At 38.7% G+C, this 27,745-nt stretch overlaps 3 protein-coding genes across 3 annotated transcripts; 2 read left to right on the top strand and 1 right to left on the bottom strand.

Moving 5' to 3' along the window:
• Positions 1-688: 688 nt before the first annotated feature.
• lrit1a (leucine-rich repeat, immunoglobulin-like and transmembrane domains 1a) lies at positions 689-6,137 on the top strand. The gene is made up of 4 exons (XM_014969144.2): positions 689-1,109; positions 1,503-1,963; positions 2,872-3,177; positions 4,103-6,137. The coding sequence occupies exons 1-4, from the start codon at positions 988-990 to the stop codon at positions 5,158-5,160; spliced, it is 1,947 nt and encodes a 648-aa protein (XP_014824630.2). The 5' UTR covers positions 689-987; the 3' UTR covers positions 5,161-6,137.
• Positions 6,138-6,886: 749 nt separating this feature from the next.
• lrit2 (leucine-rich repeat, immunoglobulin-like and transmembrane domains 2) lies at positions 6,887-10,447 on the top strand. The gene is made up of 3 exons (XM_014969147.2): positions 6,887-7,151; positions 7,376-8,166; positions 9,633-10,447. The coding sequence occupies exons 1-3, from the start codon at positions 7,042-7,044 to the stop codon at positions 10,445-10,447; spliced, it is 1,716 nt and encodes a 571-aa protein (XP_014824633.1). The 5' UTR covers positions 6,887-7,041.
• A 3,735-nt stretch (positions 10,448-14,182) lies between these two features.
• Positions 14,183-27,745, bottom strand: cdhr1a (cadherin-related family member 1a). The gene is made up of 17 exons (XM_014969141.2): positions 27,497-27,745; positions 26,849-26,944; positions 26,457-26,602; positions 26,326-26,376; positions 25,538-25,627; positions 25,352-25,438; positions 24,683-24,799; positions 24,259-24,402; positions 23,833-23,911; positions 23,624-23,724; positions 23,213-23,416; positions 22,440-22,592; positions 21,490-21,654; positions 20,586-20,653; positions 17,706-17,934; positions 17,352-17,609; positions 14,183-16,411 (listed from the first exon to the last, which is right to left on the bottom strand). Exons 1-17 carry the CDS (start codon positions 27,555-27,557, stop codon positions 15,851-15,853), a joined length of 2,610 nt encoding a protein of 869 aa, XP_014824627.2. The 5' UTR covers positions 27,558-27,745; the 3' UTR covers positions 14,183-15,850.

The following is a 27,745-nucleotide window of genomic DNA, read 5'->3' as shown; positions in this document are numbered from 1 at the left end:
GATCCTTTGAGCTTCTTGAAGTAATTGTGTGTCACTAAATAACAGTTTTTTTTTTCTGTCCAGCAATTGCAGAACCTTTACAGTTTAATAATTTAGTTTGTTTGCAGCTTGATCTCTTCTCTTCCATAAGCCTCTCAGCTAGAATTTGGGTCATAATGCTCCAACTTATGTCAGTTTGACTCAGGATTATTCACAAATATGCCAATGTCGGTTCGTGTGCAGAGTTGCAAACTCGACTCTTTTCATAAAATTTTACTAAGTCAAAGTGAATCACAAAAAATATCATATAACAATCAAAGCTTTGACTCCAGGAAAAAAAGGTCTGCCAATCTTCCTTTCTCTCTTCTTGTAATTATGTTTTACTCTTCTCATAATGGAATTATCAGAAAAAAGTTTCTATGGATTCACATTATACTAATTGTGATTTTATTTGATCCATGGGAATTTTTGGTACAGCACATTTTATATACATTTACACATACCTTAAAACTCTCATACGAAAGCCTTCAGGTCTCCTGGCAGGACCAGTGAACGTGTTTTAAAAACCGTTCAACAGCAGAGCCACCTTGTGGTAAAACAAAGAGATGTTCGCTCACATCTTAGCTGTCACAGTAAAGCTGAAATGAACAGCCAACAATTCAGTGGAGAGAAAAAAAAAGCATCCCAGTGGATTATGACCGTTTCGGAAGTGTTTTTTTTTTTTTTCCACTGATGATAAATAGGGACGTCTCCGCGCAGCCTATCAGATTCCGGGATGCTATACGCATCAAAATGAAACGAACGCCAGTTCTTCCTCTAATCCCACTCTATCCTTTTTATCTCGGGACTCACAGCAGTCAGATCACTATGGGACAGCAAAGCGGTGGAACAAAGCCATGCAGGCGATAGTCCTTTACATGAGAGAGAGAAAAAATAAGTCTGTTTAAATTTGAGTGAGGCGCAAAGTGGGCGCACAGGCACACTGCGTATGCGTAAAAGTGGGCCAAGATGTTCCGCGTCCTGCTCCTGGGGCTCTGCGTGGCCACGCTGGAGCTTCCCTCCCCAGTGAGCTCCTGCCCTTCGCAGTGCAGCTGTTTTTACCATAACTTGAGTGACGGATCCAAGGCTAGGTAAGGAAACTACAGAACAAACTATGTAAACGACCCCGCGTGGTTTATGCGCACGGGTGCATCTCTTCGGATGATTAGAGCTAAAACTGAGGACAGATGCTTCAATAGAGGTGAACTGTGAACACGTGTACAAACGGTGAAAAATTAGACTTCATCTCAATCAAATTTGATCTTTCACAAGATTATCTGTTAAAAGCATTCTTTGCAATATTTCTCGACAATATTTTCCACGTTGTTTTCTTTTTTTGTTTGTTTTTCTTACCTCTTCTGAGTGCGTCCTTTGGACGTGACTGAATTCATATGCTGTCATCCAGTTTTATTAGATTAACAATTAATAAAACATTTTTATCCTGCCTGTCATATAATTTATGAATATTGGTTTGCCCTTTTCAGAAGCGTGATATGCAATGATCCCGACATATCGCTTGTGCCAGTCGGGTTCCCTGTTGACGCATCCAAACTGCGGATCGAGAAAACAGCCATCCAGCAAATCCCAAGCGAAGCCTTCAGCTACCTCTCCAGTCTGGAATTCCTCTGGATGTCTTTCAACACCCTGTCGGATCTGAGCCCGGAAAGCTTTCGGGGACTGTTCAACCTGGAAGAGCTTCGTCTGGACGGGAATGCCCTCACTGCCTTTCCCTGGGAGTCTCTCCTGGACATGCCCAGCCTCAGACTTCTCGATTTGCACAACAACCAGCTCACCTCGCTGCCCGCGGAAGCCACCACGTACATCAAGAACCTCACCTACCTGGACCTGTCCAGCAACAGTTTGTTGACCCTGCCGATCGAGGTGCTGACCAACTGGCTGGCTGCGAAGCCCGTGCAGGGCCCCGAGAGCTCCAAGATGATACTTGGTAAGAAGGGACACACGGGCATCTCCAGGAGGTTTATGAGCTCGATGGTCCTGGGGTGGAACATCCAATTTAAAAACCATAATACAATTTTTTGGGAGTAATAGGATCTCATTTACTACCATTAAAAGATGCAAACAAGGATATAAGTAAATGTCACATGTGCATGCCCACCCTCCGACACACTCATACCTCAGTAGTGTATTTTGCTCACTTCATTTTATCTGCTGTGCATAATGGAGAGTTGCTCTTTGATGGCGGCTGGCCAAACAAAAATATTTTTAAGCGGCACATAATCTCAGTCCTGACCTTGATTTATTTAAAAAAAAAATATCCTGCTTAATTCTGAATAATCTCTTTCTGTATTTTTTATTTATTTTATTTTTTTTTGTAAAATGTGCTGCTTTAAGACTGCAGTAACACTTAAATACACCTATCTAACAAAAAGGTTAGTCTTTCACTTTAGCCGGTGCAAACCGTGTATTGACAAATAAGGCATTTTTAAGAATCGTTCAACTGTTTTAACATCTTTTGTGGCACCATCAGTTTGCTTACTAAATGAAAAGGTGAAAATACTTCTTCAAATACATGCATGCATAACAGCCCATGATCTGTACTGAGAGTTTAAACTTAAAACTCAAAAATATACAGACCGTAAAAGAAATTAGAGCAACAAAATGTTAGTACACTTTACTGTTTCAATATCTTACACATCATCATCATCATCATCACCATCATCGTCATCGTCATTATTGCCATAATCATGTAGTTTCTGAATTAAATGTAAATCCTCTTACAGGATTATCATCATAGCATCACAATCAGCCATCTGCAGGCCGCTCTTTCACTTTGCACACAGCCGCACTTTTCTGTCTCCTCCTCAAGTTTTGCCTGTTTCTCTCCATCCACAGGTCTCCATGACAACCCCTGGGTGTGCGATTGCCGACTCTATGACCTGGTCCAGTTCCAGAAGTCCCCCACGCTTTCCGTGGCATTTATTGACACAAGACTCCGCTGTTCGGCACCAGAGAGTTTCTCAGGGGTCTTGTTTAGCGATGCAGAGCTGCGTCAGTGTCAGCTCCCACGCATCCACACGGCAGTGGCACGAGTCCGGAGTGCGGTTGGGAACAATGTTCTCCTTCGCTGTGGGACCATTGGAGTACCGGTGCCAGATCTGACATGGCGCAGGGCTGATGGACAAATGCTTAATGGAACAGGTTAGCTAGTCTTTAGTCTTATTAGAGGCAACTCTTGCATCAACAGTGCCCAGATCGAACTCTTCCTTTTCACCACTAATTCTATAATTTACAAATAGAGTAAAGGTTTTACAAATCACCAATTAATCTACAGTACTTCATACACGGGTTGGAGATTTAATGTATCACAATAGTTGCAATGAATCTCAATAACCTGGTCCAAGTTTGATCAAAGTGTTTCAGATAGCCCTTTTAATTTCCAGTTTCAAACTTGATATCAACCGCCATTTTGCGCTGTGGGACATTGAAGAGGCTCAATAAAAAGCACTGGGGAAAGAAAGCCAAAGACATTCAAGACTCATGGCTGCTATGGATTCTGACATGTTACTTCATCTTACATGTTCTTATAGTGTTTACACTGCAGACAATACAGAGCTTTCCCATTCTCTACCAGCTGGTCATGAAAAAAAGCAACAGAAAAACCATTCAGAAGTATAAACCAATAAACAGTTTCTGATTCGGAACTGAGCGATACCTTTATTTTTATTTTATTTTTTTTTTTGCATTTGGTTTATGTCGCCCAGCTACAGGTATTCCTGGACAGGCAACCCTGCTACCACCACAGGGTCTCTCTGTGCATTGTACATGCGTTAGGAGGATTTTTTATACTCTGTGGTCTTGTTGTTAATTAAACAAAGAGCTACTACTAGATCCAGTTGGATTGTTAGTCTGATTGACAGCTGCAGTCTTTACAGGCAGTTACACAACATAGATGGCAATTGATGAATAAATATTGTGTAATCAGCTGCCTGGCATTATTTTCTTTTTATTAGCAGAGATCTTCTCTCAGATTCAGGTTCCTATTAGATTTGTTGCAATTCTAAAATGTCGTTTTGCATTCATAATTGCAATAATAAAGTATATTCATATATCTCTTCTACCACAGTACAACAAGAAACATCTAAAGAAGGAATCACCTGGTCCATCCTCAGCGTCCCAGCTGTGTCCTACCGCGATTCAGGGAAATTCATCTGCAAGGCATCAAACTATGCAGGGAACGCAGAGGCTGTCATTTCCCTGGTTGTCTCTAACACACCAAGACCAGAAGGGAACCAGACAAACACCGACAAGAAGGTCAAAGTCAAGAAGCCAAATCCAGTGGGTAAAGCAGCCTACCAGGAGAAACTGGTGGCCAGATACGTAGTTCCAACTTCCACCTCATCAGCTTTGGCTGCTATGGATTCTGACATGTTACCTGCTGACTCCGAACAGGTCAGCTACAGCCTAACTGATGGAGCCACCCAGGATCCCTCCGCCTCCCCTAACTCAGATGCACTACTGGATCTGGAGAAGACAAATCTCAGCAACCTGGCGGCGAACACTTCATCCCTGCAGCAGGACCCAGACAGGGTGGTCCGCTCTGTGAAGGTGGTGGGTGACACAGACAATACAATATCTCTGAACTGGAGAGCACCTAAAGCAAAGAACACGACTGCCTTCAGTGTGCTGTATGCTGTGTTTGGGGAGCGGGACATGAGAAAGATCAACGTTGGAGCGGGACAAACCCGTGTAACTATAGACGGGTTGGTGCCCAGGACCAAGTATATTGCCTGTGTGTGCGTGAAGGGGCTGATTCCCAAGAAAGAACAGTGTGTGATATTTTCCACTGATGAAGCAGCTAGTGCAACTGGCACCCAGAAGCTGATCAATGTGATTGTGATCACTGTGGCCTGTGTCATTGCGGTGCCCCTCACCGTCATTGTGTGCTGTGGGGCGCTGAAGAGGCGCATTAAAAAGTACTGGGGGAAGAAATCCAAAGACATTCAAGACTCATATGTGACTTTTGAAACACTGTCCCCTGGCACAAAGGCCAAAGGGCTTGAGGGTGAGTACTTAAACAGACTGAATCAAGAGGAGTCCAACAGACTGCTGTCAGCCCGCTCCAGCCTGGACTCCGAGTCAACGGCAAAGATCGAGGGACAACCTAATGAGTACTTCTGCTGACGTCATGCTCCAGCTCTGGCTCCCGCTCCACGCCATCTTCCGCGCACTCACCCACACCCGCATCCGCATAGCAATCTGAAGCCCAATGCCCATCTGCACCATTCTCATCACCGCCCACACTTTCACCCCCATCCATATCCCCAGCACAATCCTTACTCTCACCCCACACAACATCCTGACGTCAGTCCTCCTCCCACACGCTCCCATACGCCCACACCATGGGATTCCCCTCCACCGGTCCCTCCTCGCTGGATACTGCCACCAACTCCACCGCCACAGAGACCCAACTTCTATCAAAGGACTTTTGCACGTTGCACAATAATGGAAATCTCAGTTTAAAAAAGAAAAAAAAATTGGAACGTTCTGGAAAAGCCTGTCCTTCTTGCAGATGCTCTGCTGTGCATCCAAACATCCATTACTGGCAAGACTTGCTTTTACGTGTAGAAGAATGTTCGCATCATAAAGACTGTAAGAAAAAAAAAAAGACGTAACATTTAAAGCTACTTGCACGACCCAGTGATAAAACCTTCTCAATCTAACCTGATTTAAAGGGAACACAATGGTACACACTCCATTGTACATAATATATGTATGTGTATGATTTGTAAATATCGACTGAACCGTGCACACTTACATATACAGTTAATTCTGTGCCTCTGTATATATCTGTCATTAGTTCAGAGAAGATATACACATAGGCATGGTTCAACACTGGTGAATGGAGGGCAGCTGGAGCTGGAGAGAAGTACAGAAAGGACTGAACTATGACACAATGTAAATAAGATGGAAATGAAAAGTTAAATCACTTTTATTCCCCAGCAATGAGAAATGTAATAAAAAATAATAATAAAAAAAATCTATGTATCCATTCAATGCCAGCTAGAGGCATCACTACCCTCATTTAATGTAGATCTTTTCATTCCGATCATACCGCACATTTAAAGATGATTAAATAAACTTTTATATATATATTTACCTGATATTGTGTGTTCATACTAGTGAGTTACTTAACCTCAGTACAATTATATTATATTTTAAACATATTTCAGCTCAGCATATTTTTATACTGTCTTGTGTGTTCTCATTGCTCAAAATGTACCAATTTTTGACCCTCAGATTTCCTTTTAGTGGTGACCTGAATTAATTTTTCCATCAACTCTGATGAAGAAAAGCATACCCAGATCACGCTGCTACCACTTTTTACTAAAAAGATTTCTTTTTTCTTTTGGTTGTAACCCATATCTCATGATGGTACATGAGGTTTTTGTTATTGTTTTTATAACTTAGTCTGGCTTTAAATGTCACCAAATGTTATCCCTGGACTTTTTATTGTATTTCTTGATCTTCACGTTGGTGTTTACTCACAAATGTTCTTAAGCAGAGGCCTTTACAGAACAGGTGAAATTATACAAAAAATAAATCACACATTATTTGGTGAAATCCATAGGCAGTTGGTTCCATTGAATTTTATTTAGGGGAATCAGAGGAAAAGTGGTGAAACTGAAAAGAATGCCTCATTTTTCGACATTTTATTTATAAAAATGTCTGAAAGTGATCATCCTTCCATAAAAGAAGATAGCAACCAATATTCCCCAATACTTTAATGAAAGTTCCAATGTAGCTTTAGAGAAAAATAGGCTTGCGCACTTATCAACAAACAATTATATCTCTGTACTATGGAGTATAGCTAATTTCTATACAATTCCTTGCAGTTGTACTTTCCCTGACCTACAAGACTGAGCTGATGCCAAAGCCGATACCCAAGAATTAGACCTTCCTTCTTCCTGAACATGTCAGGGATTAAGTTTAATAGGCTTCTGTTGTCTACTGCCATGGGCATCTCTTTACCACGCATACAAACCTCAGACTTCGTCACGGACTATGGACACAATGATTTACCTTCTGGTTGTAATGTTAATAAAAGCTGAACCATGTAGAAGTTATCCTCGATGTTTAAGTGGGTGCAGCTGTATTGATGACCGTCATGGAAGGTAAGACCGGATTTCATTTGGCGCCGTCTTGCTATTTTATTTTTATTTTTTTTGATGTGCTTATCTGTCTCCGTAAGTGGGTCTGGGATTTCTAGACGAGTTTTGCCAAAAAAAAAAAAAAAAAAAGAAAGTCAGAGATGAATAGGAATGCTCTACCAGTGGTAATCTAGTGACATTCAGTCATTTAAAACCAATTTTAGTTGATCAAATACGCTTTTCCGCAGGTCACTCATATGTATGGAAGAAAGCGCCTTCGGGGCCATTCCCGACAACCTTCCAGACGATTTGACGAAAATACGGATAGAAAAATCTCACTTCACTGAAATCCCCAGGGGAGCTTTTTCCAAAACACCCGCAGTGGAAAACCTGTGGCTGAACTTTAACGACATCACAGTTATAAACTCAAAAGGTCTGGAGGGTTTGGGGAACCTAACCGAGCTCCGTCTGCAGGGGAACAAACTGCGATCAGTACCATGGACAGCGTTCGAGGACACGCCGAACCTCAAGATCCTGGACCTGAAGCACAACCAGCTGGACGTCCTCCCGGAGCACGCCCTCAAATTTCTACCAGGGCTCACATATTTAGATTTATCGTTCAACCAGCTCACGGTCATATCGAAGGAAGTCTTCCAGAATTGGCCTCTTTACCAGAAAATACAAAATGCAGAGGAGCGGGACGTCACCGCGTCCAGGACGAACGTCGTCCTGGCGCTGCACGACAACGCCTGGCTTTGCGACTGCCGCCTGAAGGGCCTCGTGGAGTTCATCGCTTCCTTGAGTCCTCCAATCATACTGATGAACTCTTACCTGACCTGCTCAGGGCCGGACTTTAGGGCGGGCAAGTTCTTCCACGAGATCGAGCTGCAGGCGTGCACGAAGCCAGTGGTCAGCACGCCGAAGGCGAACATGAGCCTGCCTCTGGGATCCAACCTCACCCTGCACTGCTACGCCAAGGCGAGGCCGGACCCTGCTGTGTGGTGGACATATGGTCTGAAGATAATCAGAGGATTTCATGGTAAGAGTGTGATGGACTGTCAGCTACACTGCAGCTAAGGCGATAAAATTGTGTGAAATTAGATACTTAAACTTACATTTTAATCGCAAACATATCATGTTTATGCCAGGAAGAGTTACATCTGGATATTTGCTATTTATAATAATAAGCGCCATGCTGTGAGACCGCTCTACATCGCCATTCATTTAAAATGTTGGAGATTGAAGTACAGCTGTTTACATAATAATGTCGGGTCATGGTGTTACAGAGTAAAGCTCATTTCACTTGACCTTTAGAATGGAAAGATTCCTGCTGTCCAAGACTTTAAATAAGAATCTGCGTCCAGTGCATTGTTATATTTTCATTGTTTGATTGGCTGATCTCCAAAGCTCTCTGCTGGAGAACTGCAACATTCTCCAATGTAACAAATTATGCAACTACCACAAGAGATACATTTACTATGAGGAACTCACACATCTTTATTCGATGAGCTGATCCTTGCCACTTTGGTCCGCCAGCTGAGATTATGAGTGGATGCCCCTCCCAACATTTGATTCTAAGCACTACTACTTAAACAATTGCGATAGCATGAAATTTTGCTGTGTTACATAGAAAATGTGATGACTATAATAGGTGGTTGCAGTCTAAGTTCCCTGGGTGACCTCATATTCATAACTTTTAGCATAATAATAGAAGATTGTAGATTTTTAATTATAGATGCTGTTGACTTTTCTAAAATGGTGTCAAACATGAAAATTAGAATTTCACATTAATTTTCTTTAACTATAAAGGTTTCTTAGTTTATCAATTTTACTGACACAACATAAACACTCATACAGTATCAACATAAGTATCTGCAGTAGCATTATTTGGCCATGTTGCTTTATTTAAACTAACCTACCAAAAGAAAATCAGACCCTCAACATAAGACAAGAGCTGAGCAGCAGCATGTTCTGCATCCAATAAGCAACTAACCCTGCCTTAGTTGCCTAGTTGCCCTCCCCAAGCAAAGGGAAATATTGCTAAAAACATTTAAAGCATATCTTATCTTCATTAGGAATAAAGCTATTGTTTATTAATCAAATTATAACATACCTGTTGTCATTTGCAGCCGTTTTCATGATGGTCAAGCAAATGATGAATAGCATCACCATCAATCCATTTACATTTCACGCGAGTAATTATAGGAAGGCACAAATACAAATTTAAAACTACATCTGATACAGATGAAATGTGGAAAAGTATATTTTTGTTGCACAAGCTATCTTCAAGAATTTTGAGAGTTTAAAATTCAGCTACATTATTTAATATAATTTCCAATTGATTTTTAAATTTGGGCCTTTCACTTTAATGAAATCCTAGAGAAGAAGATCGCTTCATGAATTTTCAAATAAATCTTTAAATTATTTTGAATGTATTATAGAATATTTTTGCCCTGCAGTAATGTTAAGTAACTACACATATATATTATTTTGTTGTTTTCTCAGAGTCCCAAGAAAGAGTTTCCGATGACACCATCAGATCCCATCTGGTGATTCCTTCCCTTAGTGCAGCAGACCGTGGGGTCTACACCTGCACTGCCGTGAACTTCATTGGGAACTCCTCGGCGAGCGTCCTCCTGGATGTCATCTCTGCTGACAGCAGAGATGACATCGCAGGCTTCCCAGCTGCATCGGGGGTTGCTGATCAAAATGTCTTCATTGACATTCGCATCGCCAAGCAGACAGTGCGTGGCATCTCTATTGAGTGGTTCGCCGCCCTAGAACGGCCCTCCGAAACATGGTTCACCATTCACTTTGGTCAAGCTGGTGATGACAAAAAAGAAATTACCTACATTGGACCTGGAATTCACTCCTACTCCATCTCAGATCTGATGCCTGCCACCAAATACGAGATCTGTGTAACTCTAAAGAACCAGATGCCACGTCCAGGCCAGTGCATTGTGTTTGTGACAGGAACTGACATCACAGAGATGGAGCAGAGGGAGAAGCTAATCCACATAGTGGTGATAGTTTTAGCAATGGTGCTGGCCGTGCCGATAGGCATGTACGTCTGCACCACCGACACTCGAATTCCCTGCTATGAGGTCATCGTAGAGTCGTGGAAGAGACGGCAGAGAGAAAGCAACTCGTCTGGGATGGAACGGGAAAGACATGGCACTTTTGACAGCCTGCAGGCCGCCAGTGATGAGGAGCTGGTCAATAAAGATTTCAATGAAGACAGAAAGGTGAGGAGGAGGTCTGAAGACAGATTGCGTAAAGGCAGAGCTGATCAGAGCAGACTTACCGCTGAACTATATTGAATTAAACATACAAGTTGACATTAAACATGTCAACTTGTAACCAAAATCCAGATGTATGATTTAGATGTTTGTGAAGTTAGAATTTTTGCAAAAGCATTGCAAAAAAATGATAAGATTTTCAAAAGCATCAGATGTAAAAAAAAGGAACAAAGTCAAATAAATTATATTAAATCATGCTTTTATTTAGGAAACTGATTAAGTATTAAGTTGAAATCTTTTATGGGCAGCTGCAATATTTCACAATTCAATTATGCAATTCTGAAATTGTTTAGGTCAGGCTATTCTATTCACGGGTAAAAATTAAATTTTCACTAGTCTGAATACAGCTCTGGAAAAAAAATGGAGAGTCCACTGCACTGAATCCCACTGAAAACCTCCTGGTTATTCCACCAAAGATTGAATACTGAACTCTTCCTGAGTTAAAACATTAGTATTTTTGTTTCTAAAAGAACATGAACTTGTTTTCTTTGCATTATTTTAGGTCTGAAAGCACCACATCATTTTTGTTAGTTTGACCATTTCTCATTTTCTGCAAATAAATACTAAATTTGAATTTCTGAGACATGTTGTTTGTAGTTCATGGAATAAAAGAAAAATGCTTGTTTTACTCAAACATGTACCTATAAATAAGTAAAATCAAGAAACTGATCATTTTAAGTGGTCTCTTATTTTTTTCCCCAGAGCTGTATACCTGTCAAGCTAAAAATGGAGTCAGAAGAAACTTTGAATTTTAATGTGTTTTAAGTATATTTAAGTTTTGCAAAATTTAAGTTTAGCAACTCCAGTTTTCCTTGATTAGTTTCCAGCATATCTCTCTACTGATGAGTCAAAGTAAGGACATGTTTAGGACATGATAACTAATGTGATTAGGTTGCTCTTCAGAAAACATTTTCAAATACTTTAGTTGGGGATCAATGTCCAATTACCATCTCCAAAAGCCACAAGATGGCATTTTCCTCTGCTCTCTTCAGTGAATATAGTATAATATTTCACTTTCTCTTTACTGTTTACCTGTTGGCGGTCATAATGTTATGGCTTTTTCTGGAACTCAATGAAATAGGATCTTCATATAAGCTTCTGTTTATATGAAGAATTTAAATTTTTAAAATATAAATAAAGTCCTTTGGTTTTTCAAAAAGCCAACTTTTATTTCTTCCTTTATTCATTTTGAAAAGCTACAACATTCTTCACAATAATAATAATAATAATAATAATAATAATAATAATAATAATAATAATAATAATAGTAAATTAATACCGCATTACCTTGGGTAATTTTATTTACTATTTTAATCACATCTTTAATTCAGGCTAGTAATGTAGAAACAAACAAGCAAATAATAAAACTGTTTCATGGTTTGGTTTTAATTCTTTCTTTCTCCATTCTAGGCCAAGGAGGTTGTTGGAAAGATGTGAAAGATGACTGTTGGGTCACCAGTGTATTTCAAGGATTTGCAATAGTATAGAAAATGTACGCGTGTGTATATTCTAATGTGTGTATATATCGCTCATCATCATTTATGAGCCGGTTTAATTTGAATGATGAATTTGCTTCTTTGACGATGATTGACATGGATGGGAATAAACTTCTACTGTGGGGTTCTGTTAGCTGGTTTCAGTTTTTAGACATATTGATAGAAGAAAGCCAGCTTCATAAAAATGATTTTAAATGAATGTCTTGACTAGGGTGTGTACGTGTTCTTTTCATATAGTGTAGTATTTCTCTAGATATTTGTCTCATAGAACGTATACATAAAACTTCTAGCTGTGGTTTTATTGAAACATTTTATGTTTGTCTTCCTTTTGCCAAAACCTCCCATGCTATTGCAGTAAAACAAGTATGGAATGATTTTTAAGTAAAATTTAGTTTGATTTATCACTTGTGACTTGTACAAAATGTGTGTAAAATGTTCTTTTCTTGAGTAAAAAACTACTTTCAAGCTTTTTCCATTAATGGACCTCTGCTTAATTTGAGAAAGAACACAACAAACATGAGGATTTATTGTATGGGGAGAGACTATTTCTCACTTTTAAAGATGTAATTTAGTAGACCCATTATTGGCAGGAAAAACACAACTGTTTGCAGCTCATTACAATGCTATAAACACAGACTGACTGAAATAAAATAACTTATTTCAGCTACAAGCTTACTTTCTCACACTAACAACTTTTCAGATTTCTGAGCTAATCTAATGATGTTTGTCTATAAAAGAAAACTGTACATGTACAGTTATAAAAAAAAAAAAAAAAAAAAAAAAACTAAATATCATGAGGTTCATTTGTCAAAGCAACTTTAAGTCAGGTATGGTTTTCATTAAACCCCTGATTCTGTAATTTGGTCTGATGTAGCTGTAAACAGAAAATTATAAGTGACATAAATGAAGGCTTTAAAATTGTGCATATGTGTCTAACATAGAGAACCGATGTACTAAATAAAATGTACTTTTCAATAATAATGTAAATTATTGAATGTTACTTTGCATACTTCCACCAGCTCTCTCTCTCTTAACTCCAAATTGCAGCTACATTTGCACTGACCGGCTGGGACAGATGGCACTTCGGATATGCAGCAGCCAATGGCATTGTTCATTTGACATAATACCCAAACACTTGCATCCTCTCTAACATCCCTCCCACCGTCACTTTATGATCAGATCAGACAAACCAACCCCCCCTGTCTCTTGCATTTTCCTCTCCTCTCTTCAGTGACGTAAAGAGATCAGTTCAGCTGCGCATGGATTCATTTAGGATCAAGGCTCAAAACAGCTGACTGAGATTGGCGGCTCTCATTTTCTGCTAGGCAGATGTTTTGTTATTGTTCATATGTGGTTATGTGATTTTGAGGGTGGTGTAAGGTTGCAGCCTTTTGCTGTAAAATCCTTGGTCTCCATATGACAGAAGAAAATGTCACTTTTATTATTCCCCAGTTTAATTTGTTGTAGCTGCTACTACAACAAATTCATGTATTGTTGACTTTATTATTCAACATTTACTCTAAAAAATTACTTTTAGCTTAGTAGTTAGATGTATGTAATGATGTAAACATTATTTGCCCTCCTACTGATCTCCAGTACAATCACCAGTATCTAAGATAAACTTATAAGAGCTTGCTTTCATGCACACAGAACAACGCGCACACACACACACACACACAGCTCTGTTAATGATTGAGTTCATCTTTCTTATCTAAGTCTAAGAAGGACAAGGCTCAAAAGTTATGTTTGATAACTTTTGAGCTTTTTGTCAAGCTCAAAAGCATTTGAGCCTGACATCACGCGATTAACATGAAATAAGACATTAACATTTCATCCTTATTACTTGAGTAATAAACACTTCTCCCACATTTTTCAATACTTTTGCTCCCTTAAATCGTTGATGACCCGTTATAAAAATGTTATCTTTCCAGTTTAGCATATTAGATTTAGACATTCTCTAAGTACTAGAGTATAAAAGGTAAAATGTTAATCTCTTACTTCATATTCACCTTTAACGGTTAAAATGTTTCATTAAGGATATAATTCTGATGGACAATGCAAATAAATAAGATGTTTCCACATTAAGTGTAAGGAATATTTTTTATTTTTTATTGAAAGCATAAATGTTTGAGCAATAACAAAAAAATACTTACTGAAATATATATATATATATATATATATATATATATATATATATATATATATATATATATATATATATATATATATATATACCAAGTGACTACAACATCAGGAAAAAAGGAGCACGAGAAACTGGAGAAATACCAGGGCCTCAGAGAGGAACTGGAGAAGGCCTGGAAGGTGAAGACCACAGTGGTGCCTGTGGTCATCAGGGCCCTCGGGGCAGTCACCCCCAAACTGGAGCAGTGGCTCAAACAGATCCCAGGAACAACATCAGACATCTCAGTCCAGAAATGTGCAGTTCTAGGCACAGCCAAGATACTGCGCAGAACCCTCAAGCTCCCAGGCCTCTGGTAGAGGACCCGAGCTCAGAGGATGAAAGAGACCACCCACAGAGGGTGAGAAGGGAATTTTTATACTTTAAAATGGTAAATACATCAAATGTGAATATTAATTTTAATGCAGTGCTTCACATCTGCACAAAATGTTCAAGACCTTCTTTGTTTGACCACTTTGGTTTTCTTCCCTCTGCCTGATCCCTATGAGTTGAAGGACTATAAAATCTCTTGATATAAAATATAGTATATTGTTTGCATGCTAAGCAAACAAAATATTGCCAACAAAAAAGCTGTGTCAAATATGTCATGTCAGAGTTAACACATCATTCAAGAAAGAAGAGCTCAGTTGTGTGATTGTTTGATCAACCACAACAAAAAAAAAAGATTATTCATTTAGAATTAGGATTTCAATAAGAACAATGATACACATGGCAGTTTTTTTCCACTTATAAAAATTACATTATACACATGAAATGAAACAGGTTCATATTTTAGTTAAACTTATAAGAGCTTGCATTCATGCACACAGAACAACGTGCACACATGTACACACACAGCTCTGTTAATGATTGAGTTCATCTTTCTATCTGTGCCAGTTTTATTAGCGATCTCATCACAAGGTTTAAAGAGCAGCAGCTTGTTCTCATCTGGCTGGATTAAATAGCAGCAGTGATGGTCTGGTGATGATTAAACAATAAAATACATTTTTGTCAGAAAACCTGCCAACAGGACATTGTGTTGAGATTGCTTAGTCAAATCCTAAAGAATAGTTCAGACTTTTTGTAGTGATGTTATTAACTGTAATAGTTCCTTTATACCTGTATCTGAAAGCTACCACATTAGTGAATTTGTAGAAAATAGAAAAAAAAAAAAAAACACTCCTTATATAGATGTGATGGTATTGGCCCAATTTATACCTCCTGATCCACTTCAAAACCTGCTTATCTGCAAAGCATTGTGGCATTAATTTCTACGTAAGAACTTGCCAACAGAGGCCCACCAGTAACTTTTTTACTGTGATTGTGCCTACTCTAGTGACATAACCAAACACATGGCAGATAAAGAAAACTGTAATTAAAACTTCAGGCAGAAGAAGAAAGACAATGCTTGTTTTCAACAAATGCAAATCAGCTGGTTTCCTCATTTGGATCATTTATATCTCTCTTAGCTCACGGTGATACAAACACCGTGAGCTTGCTATTGAGGCTGTAATGACAAGTTTGTATATGTTAAAGGCTTAAACAGCTGGTCATATTTTCAACCTCTGCTGTTGCATTTATTTCCACAGGTATGAACAGTTTCACTATAAGCTGATTTGCTAAAATGAACTAAAGCTGGGAGTCCATCTAGCTGGGTGCTAGGATCCCTACGTGCTGTTCTACAAACTTTCCATCTGTCTATGGCAGATAGAGGAACTATTACCAATAAAGAAAATCTTAACAATCTCTTTACGTGTTATAAAGTGATGCCATCTTCTTCTGCTCCAATCTCATCTTCAGTTCTGAAACTAGTGCTTTGTTCACCGTGTCCCTACTGTCTATCGTCGGCCTCTGTCTGGGTTTGGGGACCACGACTGCAGAGACTGTGGGTACGGTCCAGTGTCGCTCTCCTGGTACATAGGTGGGCGGCGGAGGGGGCAAAGAAGGTGCGCAGGGCGGTGGAGGCCAGTGTCTTACAACAGTACTGAAATTGTTGTTGTAGTTGGCGTTCTTCACAGTCACCTCTGGCTCTTGCTGTTCCTCTTGAACTATGAAATCCTCTCTTGGGGTCTCTGATGACTTAAATGGGCTTTTGAAGTTCCAGAACGGCTGCTTCGGTGGCCTTCTCCGGACTCTGCGGGTGGGCAGGATCCGATTGGACTTTTTGTTACGCAGGAACGTGGCGGTGGAGATGATGACTGTGACTATGACCACAAGGCTAATGATGCCAACGAGCATACCTATGATTTGTAATGAGTTGTTTCTATTCAGCTCTATAAATGATCCCAAAGGCCCCCCTTTCAGTTGAGTCTGTAAAAGAGCACAAGGAGAATTCAAATCCACGGGACTGAAATCACACAAAGATTTACTGTTCTGTAGTGCTGGTACTGATTGATTGGTGATATGTTCGAAGCCATGAATTGGTTATAGCTCTGTACTTTTGGCTTTGGTTAATATGTTTCTTCAAAGTGTCAAGTTGAGTTTTTCTTTAACTTTTTTTAGGTTTTGACAAGACAAGATCAGAGAGGTTCATGGAGGAACCAATAGACCATTCAGCATTTGAAGGGAACAACATTAGAATAACAGAAAAAAAAAGCTTAAAAATATACTTTGAAAAATCCAATCCAAAAACTTAAAAAGAACAATTCCTTGTTGTGCCATAATTAGAGAGATAAATCAAAATATAGGCGACAAATTTGCACATTTTGAAAGATTGTGCTCCCTCGTGTACTCTTTTACAGACACAGTCTTGCTGTACTACAAAGTCCTCTGAAAACGAACAGCTGCAGATTCTTGGAACCACAGAGTAAAAACAACAGCGCTGCTGTGCTGATGATCTCAAGGCAAGCTTCGTTTATGGCACAGGCCTCCGTGCAATCTTTCTGATCTTGCCCTGAGGTTGTACACGGGTCTTTTTCACAGATTTCCAGTACATAGCGGTTGAAATGGCGATTGTTAGGCAGACAGCGAAGCTCACGAGGGTCAAACAAATCCCAAACACTGCCCCGGGACGTTTCCTTAGACCCAGGAAGTATGAGACAAATCTGGATTTGATCTGAAAACATCACAATTGCATCTATGAGACAATTGTAGCTGTAACTTTTCAAAAATATATATTTCAAGTAAATCAAACACAGATCATTTCTAAATGTATGATTCACTCTAAGAGAGTCGAACTTTGAGGAAAACTATGAATAAGGAAAAAAAAATAAATGTTTGCAAACTACAGACAAACTATTACTTGACTTACAGCTTCAGTGATGTCAATCTTGACAACGGCAGTGGTGCTGAATGACGGCTGACCCCGGTCACGAGCCTGGACTACCAGGGACCAACTGCAATCTGTCTTCTTGGTAATATTCTGAATGATAGCCATTGACTTGATGTAGGACTTTAACTTGATTTCTCCCGTGTCAGCGTCTATGTCAAAGATGTTGTTGTCTGGCTCGGCCTTCATGATGGCGTACTCGATGACATTGTTGGGTATTTCTGCGTCGTCGTCCACAGCCTGCAGGGAAGCCGTTCTTACACACGGCAGTTGTTCCAAAACGTACGTTTGATTGAATGTTAATTTATCTACGTCCAGTAACACAACAGTGCATACCTCTATTTTCACTGGCGCTCCAATCACCATGGTCTTCTCCAGGAAGTTATCATTGAAAGCAGGTGGATGGTCATTCAGATCCAACACGGTCACAAAAACTTCAGCCAGGCTGTACTTTCCCTCACCGTCCTCTGCCTTCACGTAGAAGTTATACTTAGATCTCACCTCAGCATCCAGACTCGCCCAGGGCTGGGTGTAAATGATCCCGGATGTAGGCTGGATCAGAAACCTGCAAATAAATAGAGTCAAATAGAATTATTCCTTACTTTCCCTGAGTGTTTCAAGCAAACATGTTACTCTAATAGATTATTACAGTATGACCAGGTAATCTTAAATAACCTGGATTGGTATTGGAAACAAAAAAAATGCCATAATTGGGACATCCCCATGTCATTTCTTTATAAATTTAATAAAGTTCTAGTCAAATATAACTAGAACTTTGCAAAAAAATATATAATGATTCCCCATCTCCATGATGTAACCGTGAATTAAAAGACAACAACTAAACGTTAACTCAGAGAAGTTTGTGATTTATTGTGAAAAAGCACATGGGTAAGCGCAGCCAATTAAGAATACTGCTTCCTAGCAATTCAAAACACTTTGTAGATCTGTAAATCTGCAAAAAATCCATTTGAGAAAATTAAACATTCATTTTGTTGAACTATTAAAATGTATGCAGATAAGTCAACCTCAAAATTTTAGAGATTATCATCAATTTACTTGAGAGTCACAGTCTAAGTGAGCTTTGTGTTGATATGAAACACCCATCTTCAAAACCAAAAAAAACATTTTAGCTTATGTTTTTTTCTGAAATAGCAATGTTGTTTTTCATAGAAATTACAGTCAGTTTGCAATTAGGTCTTATTTACTGACTTGTTTGCTTGACTAACAGTGAATTTTGCTGGAGTGCAAGGTATATGCAGAAGCAAAGAGCAGTCTATTTTCTCCTCCAATCCCATTAAGGGATTAAAGCAGACCAAGGCTGATACGTACTGCGTTGCTCTCTGACATCCAAACCATCCACAACCTTCTGTGAAAATATGTAACCATTGTTCTAAACCACGGCGTTTTAGCCTTGAAGGAACAGTTTGTTAACAGTATAACACAGGATAGATGTCAAGTGTTTTTTGATTAAACAAACATGTAAGCGTAAGTGTTCCAAATCTCTCGCTGATGCTTATTTTGGAAATCCTTTGCTCTGCCATGTGACATCACATATCGGCTTAAACTCATTACTGCAGAGCTCAAAATCTGCATCAAATATTCAAAAAAAAAAAAAAAGAACCACATGAGAGGGTTATGGAGAGCAGCCCTTGTTAACAGAGCTCATGTGTCGTAATGTGAGTTTATTTTAATTTGTATTTTATATAAAAAAAAATCCAAACAAACAAAAGGACATATTTTCACTTTGAAAAGTGATTCCTGGTTCTTCATGTGAAGGGATTTTAAAGTAAATAGAAATTTGGTGGACTTTCTTCTGTTCACAAAGGAAGAACAAAGACCCTTCAGATGTTTTCCTGGAAGTAGAAAACTAAAACTAGATCAATGAAAATCTAATTGAGGCAAGAAAACATCAGCGGATTCCCCAGGCTACAGCACTAAGAGGCATTGAAAGGAAAGAAATTTGAAAACAACAAATAGAAATAAAATATGTAATTTTTTCATGTTTCTATGACAACAGATATCTTTGCTGTTTCTTGTGTTTGTTCTAGAAATTTCCAGGTTCACATCAGTTTAAAAGTTTGTGTTATTCAGTTGCAAAATCATGACATTGGCAACAAAGGCCAATTGTTTTTGTTGTGAAAACAAATTATCTCTTACTTCATCACACATAGACAAAATACACACAAAAAAGCCACAAAATGTAATTTTTAAAGTGCTTAGATGTTTGAGTACATAACATAATGTATATAATTATTTTTACAAAATTCATCTCAATTAAAAAACTCTTAATTTGTTTGCCAAATAAGACTGGCTAAGTAGCAATTGATGTGAATATTTATTCCCTTGCAAAGGTATTTATTCTCCGTAAGTTTTGTCACATTTTGTGAAGTTACCACCACAAACTTCAATTTATTCTGTTGTGATTTAATGTACTACCCATGGTCGTATGGTCAACATGCAAAACATATATAATTATATGGATAATAATTATATTATCCATATAATTACCCTGAACACAACATCTACAAGGTGAAACATGGTGGTGGCAGCTTCCTGCTGAGGGGATTTTCTTTCTTTAGCAGGGACAGGAAAGCTGGTCTGATAGGTTTGATAGGAAGATGGATGGAGCAACAGGAGAACAGCCTTAAACATGCAACCAGAACTACAACAAAATTGTTTAGATTGAAGCACGTGCAGGCGTTACACAAGCAAGTCGAGATCCAAATCTATTTGAAAATATGTGGTAATACTTGAAAGCGGATGCTTAACTGGGCCAGGTTTGAGCTATTTTGCAAAAGCGGGCAAATATTTTAATGTCCAGGTCTGCAAAACTAGTGGAGACAACTCCCCAAAGTGTTCAGCTGTGATTATAGGAAAGTGCTTCAAAAATGTGTGGACTCAGAGAGAGCGTAGGGGATGAGATGGAGTGGTGGATGGCTGGATTTATATATAAACACGTCACATTTTTGGAATTTTGTTACATTTTTCTGAAAACCATGTGTCCTTTTAATTCTACTTTACAATTATGCTCTGCGCTCCCATTTAATTAAGTTTTATTTATCTTAAAAACATGAAAAAGTTGAACTTCTTACTTGCGCAAGGTGACTACTGCATTGATAATGTGATGAATATGCTATAAAAAAAGTCTACATGCTGTAATAATACAGCATGTTGACTTCAGCATGTAAATTTCTTACAAATCTTGGCAGTACTCACATGTCAGCCCCCGATCCGTAGATGGAGTATTTGACTTCCCCCCAGGGTCCTGAGTCTGGGTCTAAAGCCTGAAAACAATCACCAGTGACACATTAGCAAGTGGAAGAAAAAAAAAATGGTGTGCTTGCACTGATGATATTAGCGGAAGAAATTCCTTACACTCAATAGTTAAGTTTTTTATAAAAAAGAGAATCTCATTATATTTATGTTTTGAATCGTGAAAACTCAACTCAGTTTGCTGGATAAACCAGTCATACGTATGACGTACATGATGTTGCAGGGGTTAGGCCTGAAAAGAGTGCCTGTTTGATGACGGAATATTATCCTGGGCTTCGGCTAATCTGTCTGTCTGCAGCTGCTGGGAGGTCTGTTCAGTGTCTCCATGTGTCCAAGGTCACTTGTTGGCTGTTCTTTTATCTGATTGAAATTGCCAGGGATCAAGGCAAAGAGCCTGTGTGGTGTTTGCTCAAGGCCAGGACTTATTAGTCGGACTCCCTGTGGCTTTTGATCTGATATGAACCGACAAGGGCAGAGGATGTGTTTCGGCAAACATCAATCATTTCAGTGTGTCCTTTAAAGTTTTTTGTCTTACACATGGGCATATCTTTGCAGCTGTATGTCCTGCTACATGTTGGGGGGTGAGTAGGGGAGGGGTGGGGTGAAGCCAGGGAATTTGCTGTTACACAACAAAATGAAAGTGATAGCCATCTGGCAGCTTACCTCGCCTAGCTTTTATCTACATGATTTCACATATTATCCCAACCCCCACAGGCCCAAAGAGTCTACATTTAGAGAATTAAAGGGCCCTGTTGAGCATTTTGTCCAAATCACCACTGCGTTATAGCTCTGAGTGACGTATGTCCGTGCTGGCATGTATTTTTAGACAAGGCGAGAAGTCGCTCACCGTGACCGACACCACATTTGAGCCGCCGGGTGAGTTTTCGGGAATTCTGGCGATGTAATAGTCCGAGGAAAATTTGGGAGCGTTGTCGTTGGTGTCCAGAAGGTGAATGATGATGTGCGCTGTGGCGCTGAATCTCTCTGGAGTGTCAATCTCAACTGCGAGCAGCTGAAAAAGACAAAAACAGCTAAGAAATGTTTTCAACTTCAAAACAGTTGTTTTGGGCTATGAAGGGAAGAAAATTTTATTGAATATGTTAAAGTTTTATAAGTGAATATATCGTAATAGAGGGGTGTACATAAAATTCTCACAAGATGTCGATGACAGGGCTTGTAATCTGCAAACACCAGCAGCTCATAATTTTGTTCAGTAAAGTGGAATGACACAGATAAGAAGCATGGACCTCCTCCAAACGTGGTGTGTGCAGTCACATCCAAGGCATTCATTTTGGTCTCACCCAATCAGACTACAGGTTCACAGTATTTCATTGAGAACTATTAGGTTTAACTATGTTGCTTTTTGTTTTCATAAAAAGCTGTTTCTGCTAACTTCAGATCTTTTCAAAGTTCTTTGTGAGTGGTCTTTGACTCATGGATGACTTTTCTGAAAAGTCCAGATTAACCTTTTTATAGCCCATCAAATAGGTAATAACCAGCAGACATTGTTTACACTGGCAGGGAAAAGGACTCTCTTCTAAATCCTGATAGATTCAGGCGTCTTCTTTTCTTTTGATGCATTTTTATATCTTCTTTGCTTCCTGTACAATTATTCCCTGCTGTTATTTAACTTGATTATGTCTAATCTCATTTATGCACATGTTTGCTTCTATTGTGTGTTGATCACTTGGGTTATCAATTATATAAATTTATGTCTGTGGTCTTGTCAGAAAAAAAAATGTCTATTTAAGAAAACATTTTTACTTTTCCCACCATACTTTGTTGTCAAGAGGTTACCTTGTATGTTAGAAAGTGATGCTTCTCATAGTCCATCGCAGCAGAGTCCTCCACTAAGATTGTTACTTGGGCCTCATTGAGTACAGTCTGGGGGACGGCTCGCAGCATTCGTCCTGGTCCAATCAATCTTAGATTAAATTTGGCATTTGCACCCTGCAGGAGCATGAACATACATCAACATGCCATTCAAAAATCCAACACTTTTTATGCTCGACAGACGAAAAAGTCTGAGTTGCATGCTGTCATTCCTGTTCAAGTAAAAGCTTTTTGTCCTTAATTGCTATAGTAATAAGAGTTAATCCACTCGGATAACAGCTTAAGTAATAATACCCTGAGTGAAACATGATGTTAGTGGACATAAAGAGTCTGCTCTTGTGAGAGCATTATCATGGAAAATCCATCCAGCATCATCCAGTGATGCAGCTTTTAAAAACAAAAGGCGCTTGCGTAAGTTGACAAATGGCACAGCGTGCACCTTTCCGTTTCTATCGACTTGATTTCAAGCGCATGGGATATTAATGGGGATGGCTTTTGATAATGGTAGGCTTTCAGCTCTTTCTTGACAGCATGGCACTCTCCTAAGCACACAGTCATTGTTGATTAAACCTGCTTCTGATTAGATAACAACATAATACTTTCACAAAATTAGTATCATCATGTAACAAATCAGACCAGGCAGCCTGGAGTGATGATGGTGTTTTATTGCTAATGCTGCATAATAATATCTGCTGTGGTAATATTTCTATAACAGTTTTCTAGAAGAGATCTCCTACCTTATCAGAGTCATTAACTGTGATTTTCAGCCCCCGGAGTATTTCTCCCTCTGGTGGATGCTCGTACATGGTCAACTCAAACATATTCTGTGGGCCATTCTCCCCATAAAAGGTTGGGGGATTATTATTTAAATCCACCACACGTATCACCACTGTGGTCACTCCGTAGTCCAAATCTTTGGCTTCTGGACTTATTTCTGTTGCCTGTCCAAGGTGACAATATTGGGTGATTTTGTTTGCACAACATAAACATAGAACCATCTATTTGTCATCTGAGTTGCTATCTCAAGTCACAAAGGAGCAAAATGCTCAATAAAAGCAAAAGCAAACAGCAATATTGTAATTCAAAGAGCTTAAATGTTTGCTTTCTTTATAAGTTAAGAAAAATGGGTTGGTTGGAACTTGCATTACCCTGACTTTAATGTTGAAGATTTCTCTCTTCAGATGAATGGGAGCAACCAGCAGGGAGATGCAACCGCTCGTCTTATTAATGCCAAAAACACCGTCATCACCTACAGAGATGGGGGGAGGGGAGGGAAGGCAGATAAACACTTATTTATTTATAATTCTTACTTATTTAGCTGTAAGTTCCCCTGCAAATTTTTGCTGTGAATGCTCACCCTCTTCGAATGAATAACTGACTGGATTTGGGTTTCCCACATCTCCATCTTCTGCACTAACTGTAAATATTTCAGATCCCTGTCAAAGAAAAAAAAAAACAACAACAACTGAGAATCATTTAGAAATATACAAGTTTAAAATTATATTTTGATATCTAATGAACTATGGTACTTTAAGAATTGACATAATGAAATTAGTTTTGTAAATAAACAAATATATTTTAAATACATCACAATGTGTGTAATGAATTTATTTAACAAATTAGTTTCACATTTTCAATTGAGTTAATTAGCACTTTTATATGTCAAAACTTTAGAAAAGATATAAGTGCTCTATGCATAGTGTTATAACGACAAATTAATAATAAGAATGTGGTGCGATTATATGTTTCATTCAAAGTTTTTGGGAGATGTTTTGACACTCACCGGCACCGAGATTTCGTAAACATAGCCAAAGTAGGGGGTTCCAATAAAAAAAGGTGGAGTGTCTTGTGCATCAATCACATTGACAGTGAGCGTCGCGGTGGATGACATGAATTGTTCCTTGCCATTCAAGTTGCCTCCCCCGTCCTGAAACAAACACATTGAGATATTCAAACAACTATTTATTTCCTAAAATTCATCTAAGAGATTTTTAAATAATAGTTTCGTCAAATAATGCTTCGTTCCTTTCTATTGCATGGCACTAAGAACCCACTTTAATAGAAACTTGAAACGATGACATGTCGTAAAACATCCTGGAGCTGAAGGTTTAACTTATTCAAAACTACTCGCAGTCAAAACTGCTTCATCCAGTGAGGAGAGTGTTGGAGTGCAAGTCAGAAATAATAAATTTTGATAAAACTTGTACCTTTGCAATGACAGTAACAAAGTGTGTCTTTGTTTTCTCATAATCCAACATTTGTCCAGATTTGATACGGAGGACTCCGCTGTTTATGTCAATCGCAAACAAACTGGAGTGTGGTGACTGTAACACAGGAAAGAGCATAAACAAAACAACAACAACAACAAAAACAAGAATGAAATCTAGTCATACAAGCCTGTTACTGAAAACCCTTAGAAACTATAACACACGCGGAGGTGGTCAGATGGAAGAATAATATAAATTCTCCGCAGCTGTCTGAATTACTCAACATCTCTGTATCTGTCGATTTGAATGTACTAAACCTCATGTGATTATAGACGCAGCAGACTGTAGAAGGTTGCTATAACCAAATGTGAACGCTTTGCATTCATCTCTGTCTGTCACGTTAAGGCCAGCTGTTCTGTAGTCCCAATAGCCCAAAGTGCAAACTAGCACTGCCCACCACCCACTGCCAAAGCAGCCCTCTAATCTTTCAGTACCTGACTCTAATGTGATTGTGATGTAATCCCTGCCTTCAAAATAACACCACCACATGCAAGCAAATGGACAAATGTGAATGTACAACAAAATCTGATTGATACTAACCAGAAAAGAGCTTCATCTACACATAGAGTTGGTCATGCAAATCAACATTACTTAGTTCATGAGTCATACCTGGAGATGGTAGGTAACTGAGCCTCCAGAGCCCGTGTCTCTGTCCACGGCCTCCACTTTGTAGATACTTCTACCAGATTCAGTTGTCTAAGTGGACAAAGACATGTTCACATTTATGTGATCACATTATGAGACAAGAATCCCTTTTGGTTGTGAAACTACAACTCAGACATCAGTTTATCTTACTTCCAACACATCTATTATTGCAGGCAAGTTTTGGAATTCAGGCTTTTCATCATTTGCATCCGTCACAAATATTGTGACTCGTTCAACAACCTGGAAAGAATAAAATGAAAGGATGTCTGATTTATTTAAACAACCATACTTCATCCTGAAAACCATCCACAACATTAAACCTACGGAAGGGTGAATTAAGCAACACTTAATATCTTGGGTTACTCAGGTATTCTGCTGATATATAATTGTCACAAACATGTAGATTTTTACTGTGATTCAAGTCTTCTAACATAATTACAAAAGATACATGATGGAATTGGTTAATTTTCAGTTTGACTGGCCTTGAACGTGAACTGGATGTTGGGAAATCATAAACCTGGTTGTTTTTCCAATTTGTGAACTTTACCCAAGACTTTCCAAGTCACACTAATAATGCTTCTAGTATGTTTTTGGATGTGGGATATGCAATTGTAGAAAAAAGTTTGATATTTTTATTGTCACTGAGGTGTTTAATATATTGAAGAAAAACAAATATTGAATGCTGTTAATTGTGGTATTAAGGTATATTAATAAAATCAGAGCACTAAAACGATAGAGATCTGAAATCATGCAGAAAACTGATCAGTGCACCTCTAAGATTTACAGAGTACACATGCCTGATAAAAATGTCATTGTTGAAAAGCTGCATTTATTCCAAATAGCTACACAAGGTGTCTAAAAATCCTCCAAGTTTCTTATATCAACGACATTTCTGGCAAATAGTTTGTTTGCTTGATTAGTTATTTTTCTTTAAATACCTTGCTTCTTCCATCGGTGATGCTGATATTAACATCAACTGAATCTTGTTTCTACATAAAAAGAAAGAAAAAGACCTTTTGTGAAGGTTCAACAATGCCTGTGTGAATTTATGTTTCAGTTTTGAGCTTACCTCTCTATCCATTGTTTCCACTAATGTAATATTTCCCGATTTTGGGTCTACCCTGAAGTACTCCTGTGACCCAGGGTCAAAGGAAAGACCATACCTCACCTCCTGGCCTTCAGGGTCTGTGCCGTTAAGTTGATAGATTTGTGTACCTAAAGGAAGAAAACACTACATCATAAATCACAGTGATAAAGTTTTCTGACTGATAGAAGGTGAACCACATTCACTATGATCAAGCAGTTTCTCACATCAACAGATGGTGACGGACAGGGCATTTAACGAGCTGTCCAACTATCAAAGGTTATCTAGCATTCTGAACTCTCAGACTCCAAAGTTACCAAAGCCTCAAACTGGACTGTCATCATTTTAGAGCGGTGGATGAGTGGGGTCTGTCTCACCAACAGGGGTATCCTCAGAGAGGCTGAACAGGGCCAGATTCCCGTTGTTGCTGGATGGGCCATTGTCGTAGAAATAGGGAGCAAAGTCTGCCTGAGCTGAGGATGGAAGCATTATTCAACCGAAGTTTGTGAAAAAAAATGCATTGCAAAACTTTTTTTTTTTTTTTTTTTTTTGGATTTAGCCTTAGTCAGAAACTGAAGCTCCTTAAACTCTTGAATGTTTTTTTTTTCTTTCTTTCATTCGTTAATTTTGCAGCTAAACTTATGTGATATACATAAATATACACATTTGTTTTTAAGTCCTGTTGGCTGGGATTACAGCTGGGTTACGTCACCCTGCTTAGCTACCTCATCTAAACACAGTCAATACATTTTTACAAAATTTATTTAGCATATATCTACAAAAGTAATCATAGCTGGACCCCCTATATTTTAATTTGACAAATTAATTAATTACTATATTGAAATAAGCTTGACATTTATAAACAAAAAACATACAAAACTTATAATTATAAATTCGTAAATACAAAACAAATCTATTTGAATGAAAAAAATCCACAAAATAATCATACCAGGGACTCTTGAAAGCTTCAACAATCTCATCTTATCTAATCACCTGCATATTGACTAATATTGAAGAAAACTTACCTAAACAGGTTTGCACAAACACAAAAAGCAGAGGCAAATTAGAAATCTCCACATTCTTCATTCTACAAAATGAAGTAACGAGGCCGCACCATGAATACAGCTCTGTTGAGAGTCATGCAGGCGCAGCAAGTCGCAAGGTGTTTTCCAACGGCTGCAAAAAGCTAAAAGCAGATGCTTACCTTGTAATCCAATGACTGCTAAGACTTACTCAGTCCAACTGGGCTTCATCATGCAGAAAGCCACAGCATA

The sequence above is a fragment of the Poecilia mexicana genome, unplaced genomic scaffold, assembly GCF_051168715.1.
Source record: "Poecilia mexicana isolate PSO_F unplaced genomic scaffold, ASM5116871v1 scaffold_15, whole genome shotgun sequence".
NCBI lineage: Eukaryota > Metazoa > Chordata > Actinopteri > Cyprinodontiformes > Poeciliidae > Poecilia > Poecilia mexicana.
This window is presented reverse-complemented; position numbering and strand designations above follow the sequence as displayed.

Coding starts and splice junctions, on each gene's coding strand:
- cdhr1a (XM_014969141.2), bottom strand. CDS start 27,557: ATGAAGAATGTGGAGATTTCTAATTTGCCTCTGCTTTTTGTGTTTGTG. Junction 23,725..23,832: donor CAGTTATTCATTCGAAGAGG/GTGAGCATTCAC, acceptor CCATCTCTGTAG/GTGATGACGGTGTTTTTGGC. Junction 22,593..23,212: donor CAGTTAATGACTCTGATAAG/GTAGGAGATCTC, acceptor ATGCTCCTGCAG/GGTGCAAATGCCAAATTTAA.
- lrit1a (XM_014969144.2), top strand. CDS start 988: ATGTTCCGCGTCCTGCTCCTGGGGCTCTGCGTGGCCACGCTGGAGCTT. Junction 1,110..1,502: donor AGTGACGGATCCAAGGCTAG/GTAAGGAAACTA, acceptor TGCCCTTTTCAG/AAGCGTGATATGCAATGATC. Junction 3,178..4,102: donor ACAAATGCTTAATGGAACAG/GTTAGCTAGTCT, acceptor CTTCTACCACAG/TACAACAAGAAACATCTAAA.
- lrit2 (XM_014969147.2), top strand. CDS start 7,042: ATGGACACAATGATTTACCTTCTGGTTGTAATGTTAATAAAAGCTGAA. Junction 7,152..7,375: donor ATTGATGACCGTCATGGAAG/GTAAGACCGGAT, acceptor GCTTTTCCGCAG/GTCACTCATATGTATGGAAG. Junction 8,167..9,632: donor GATAATCAGAGGATTTCATG/GTAAGAGTGTGA, acceptor TTGTTTTCTCAG/AGTCCCAAGAAAGAGTTTCC.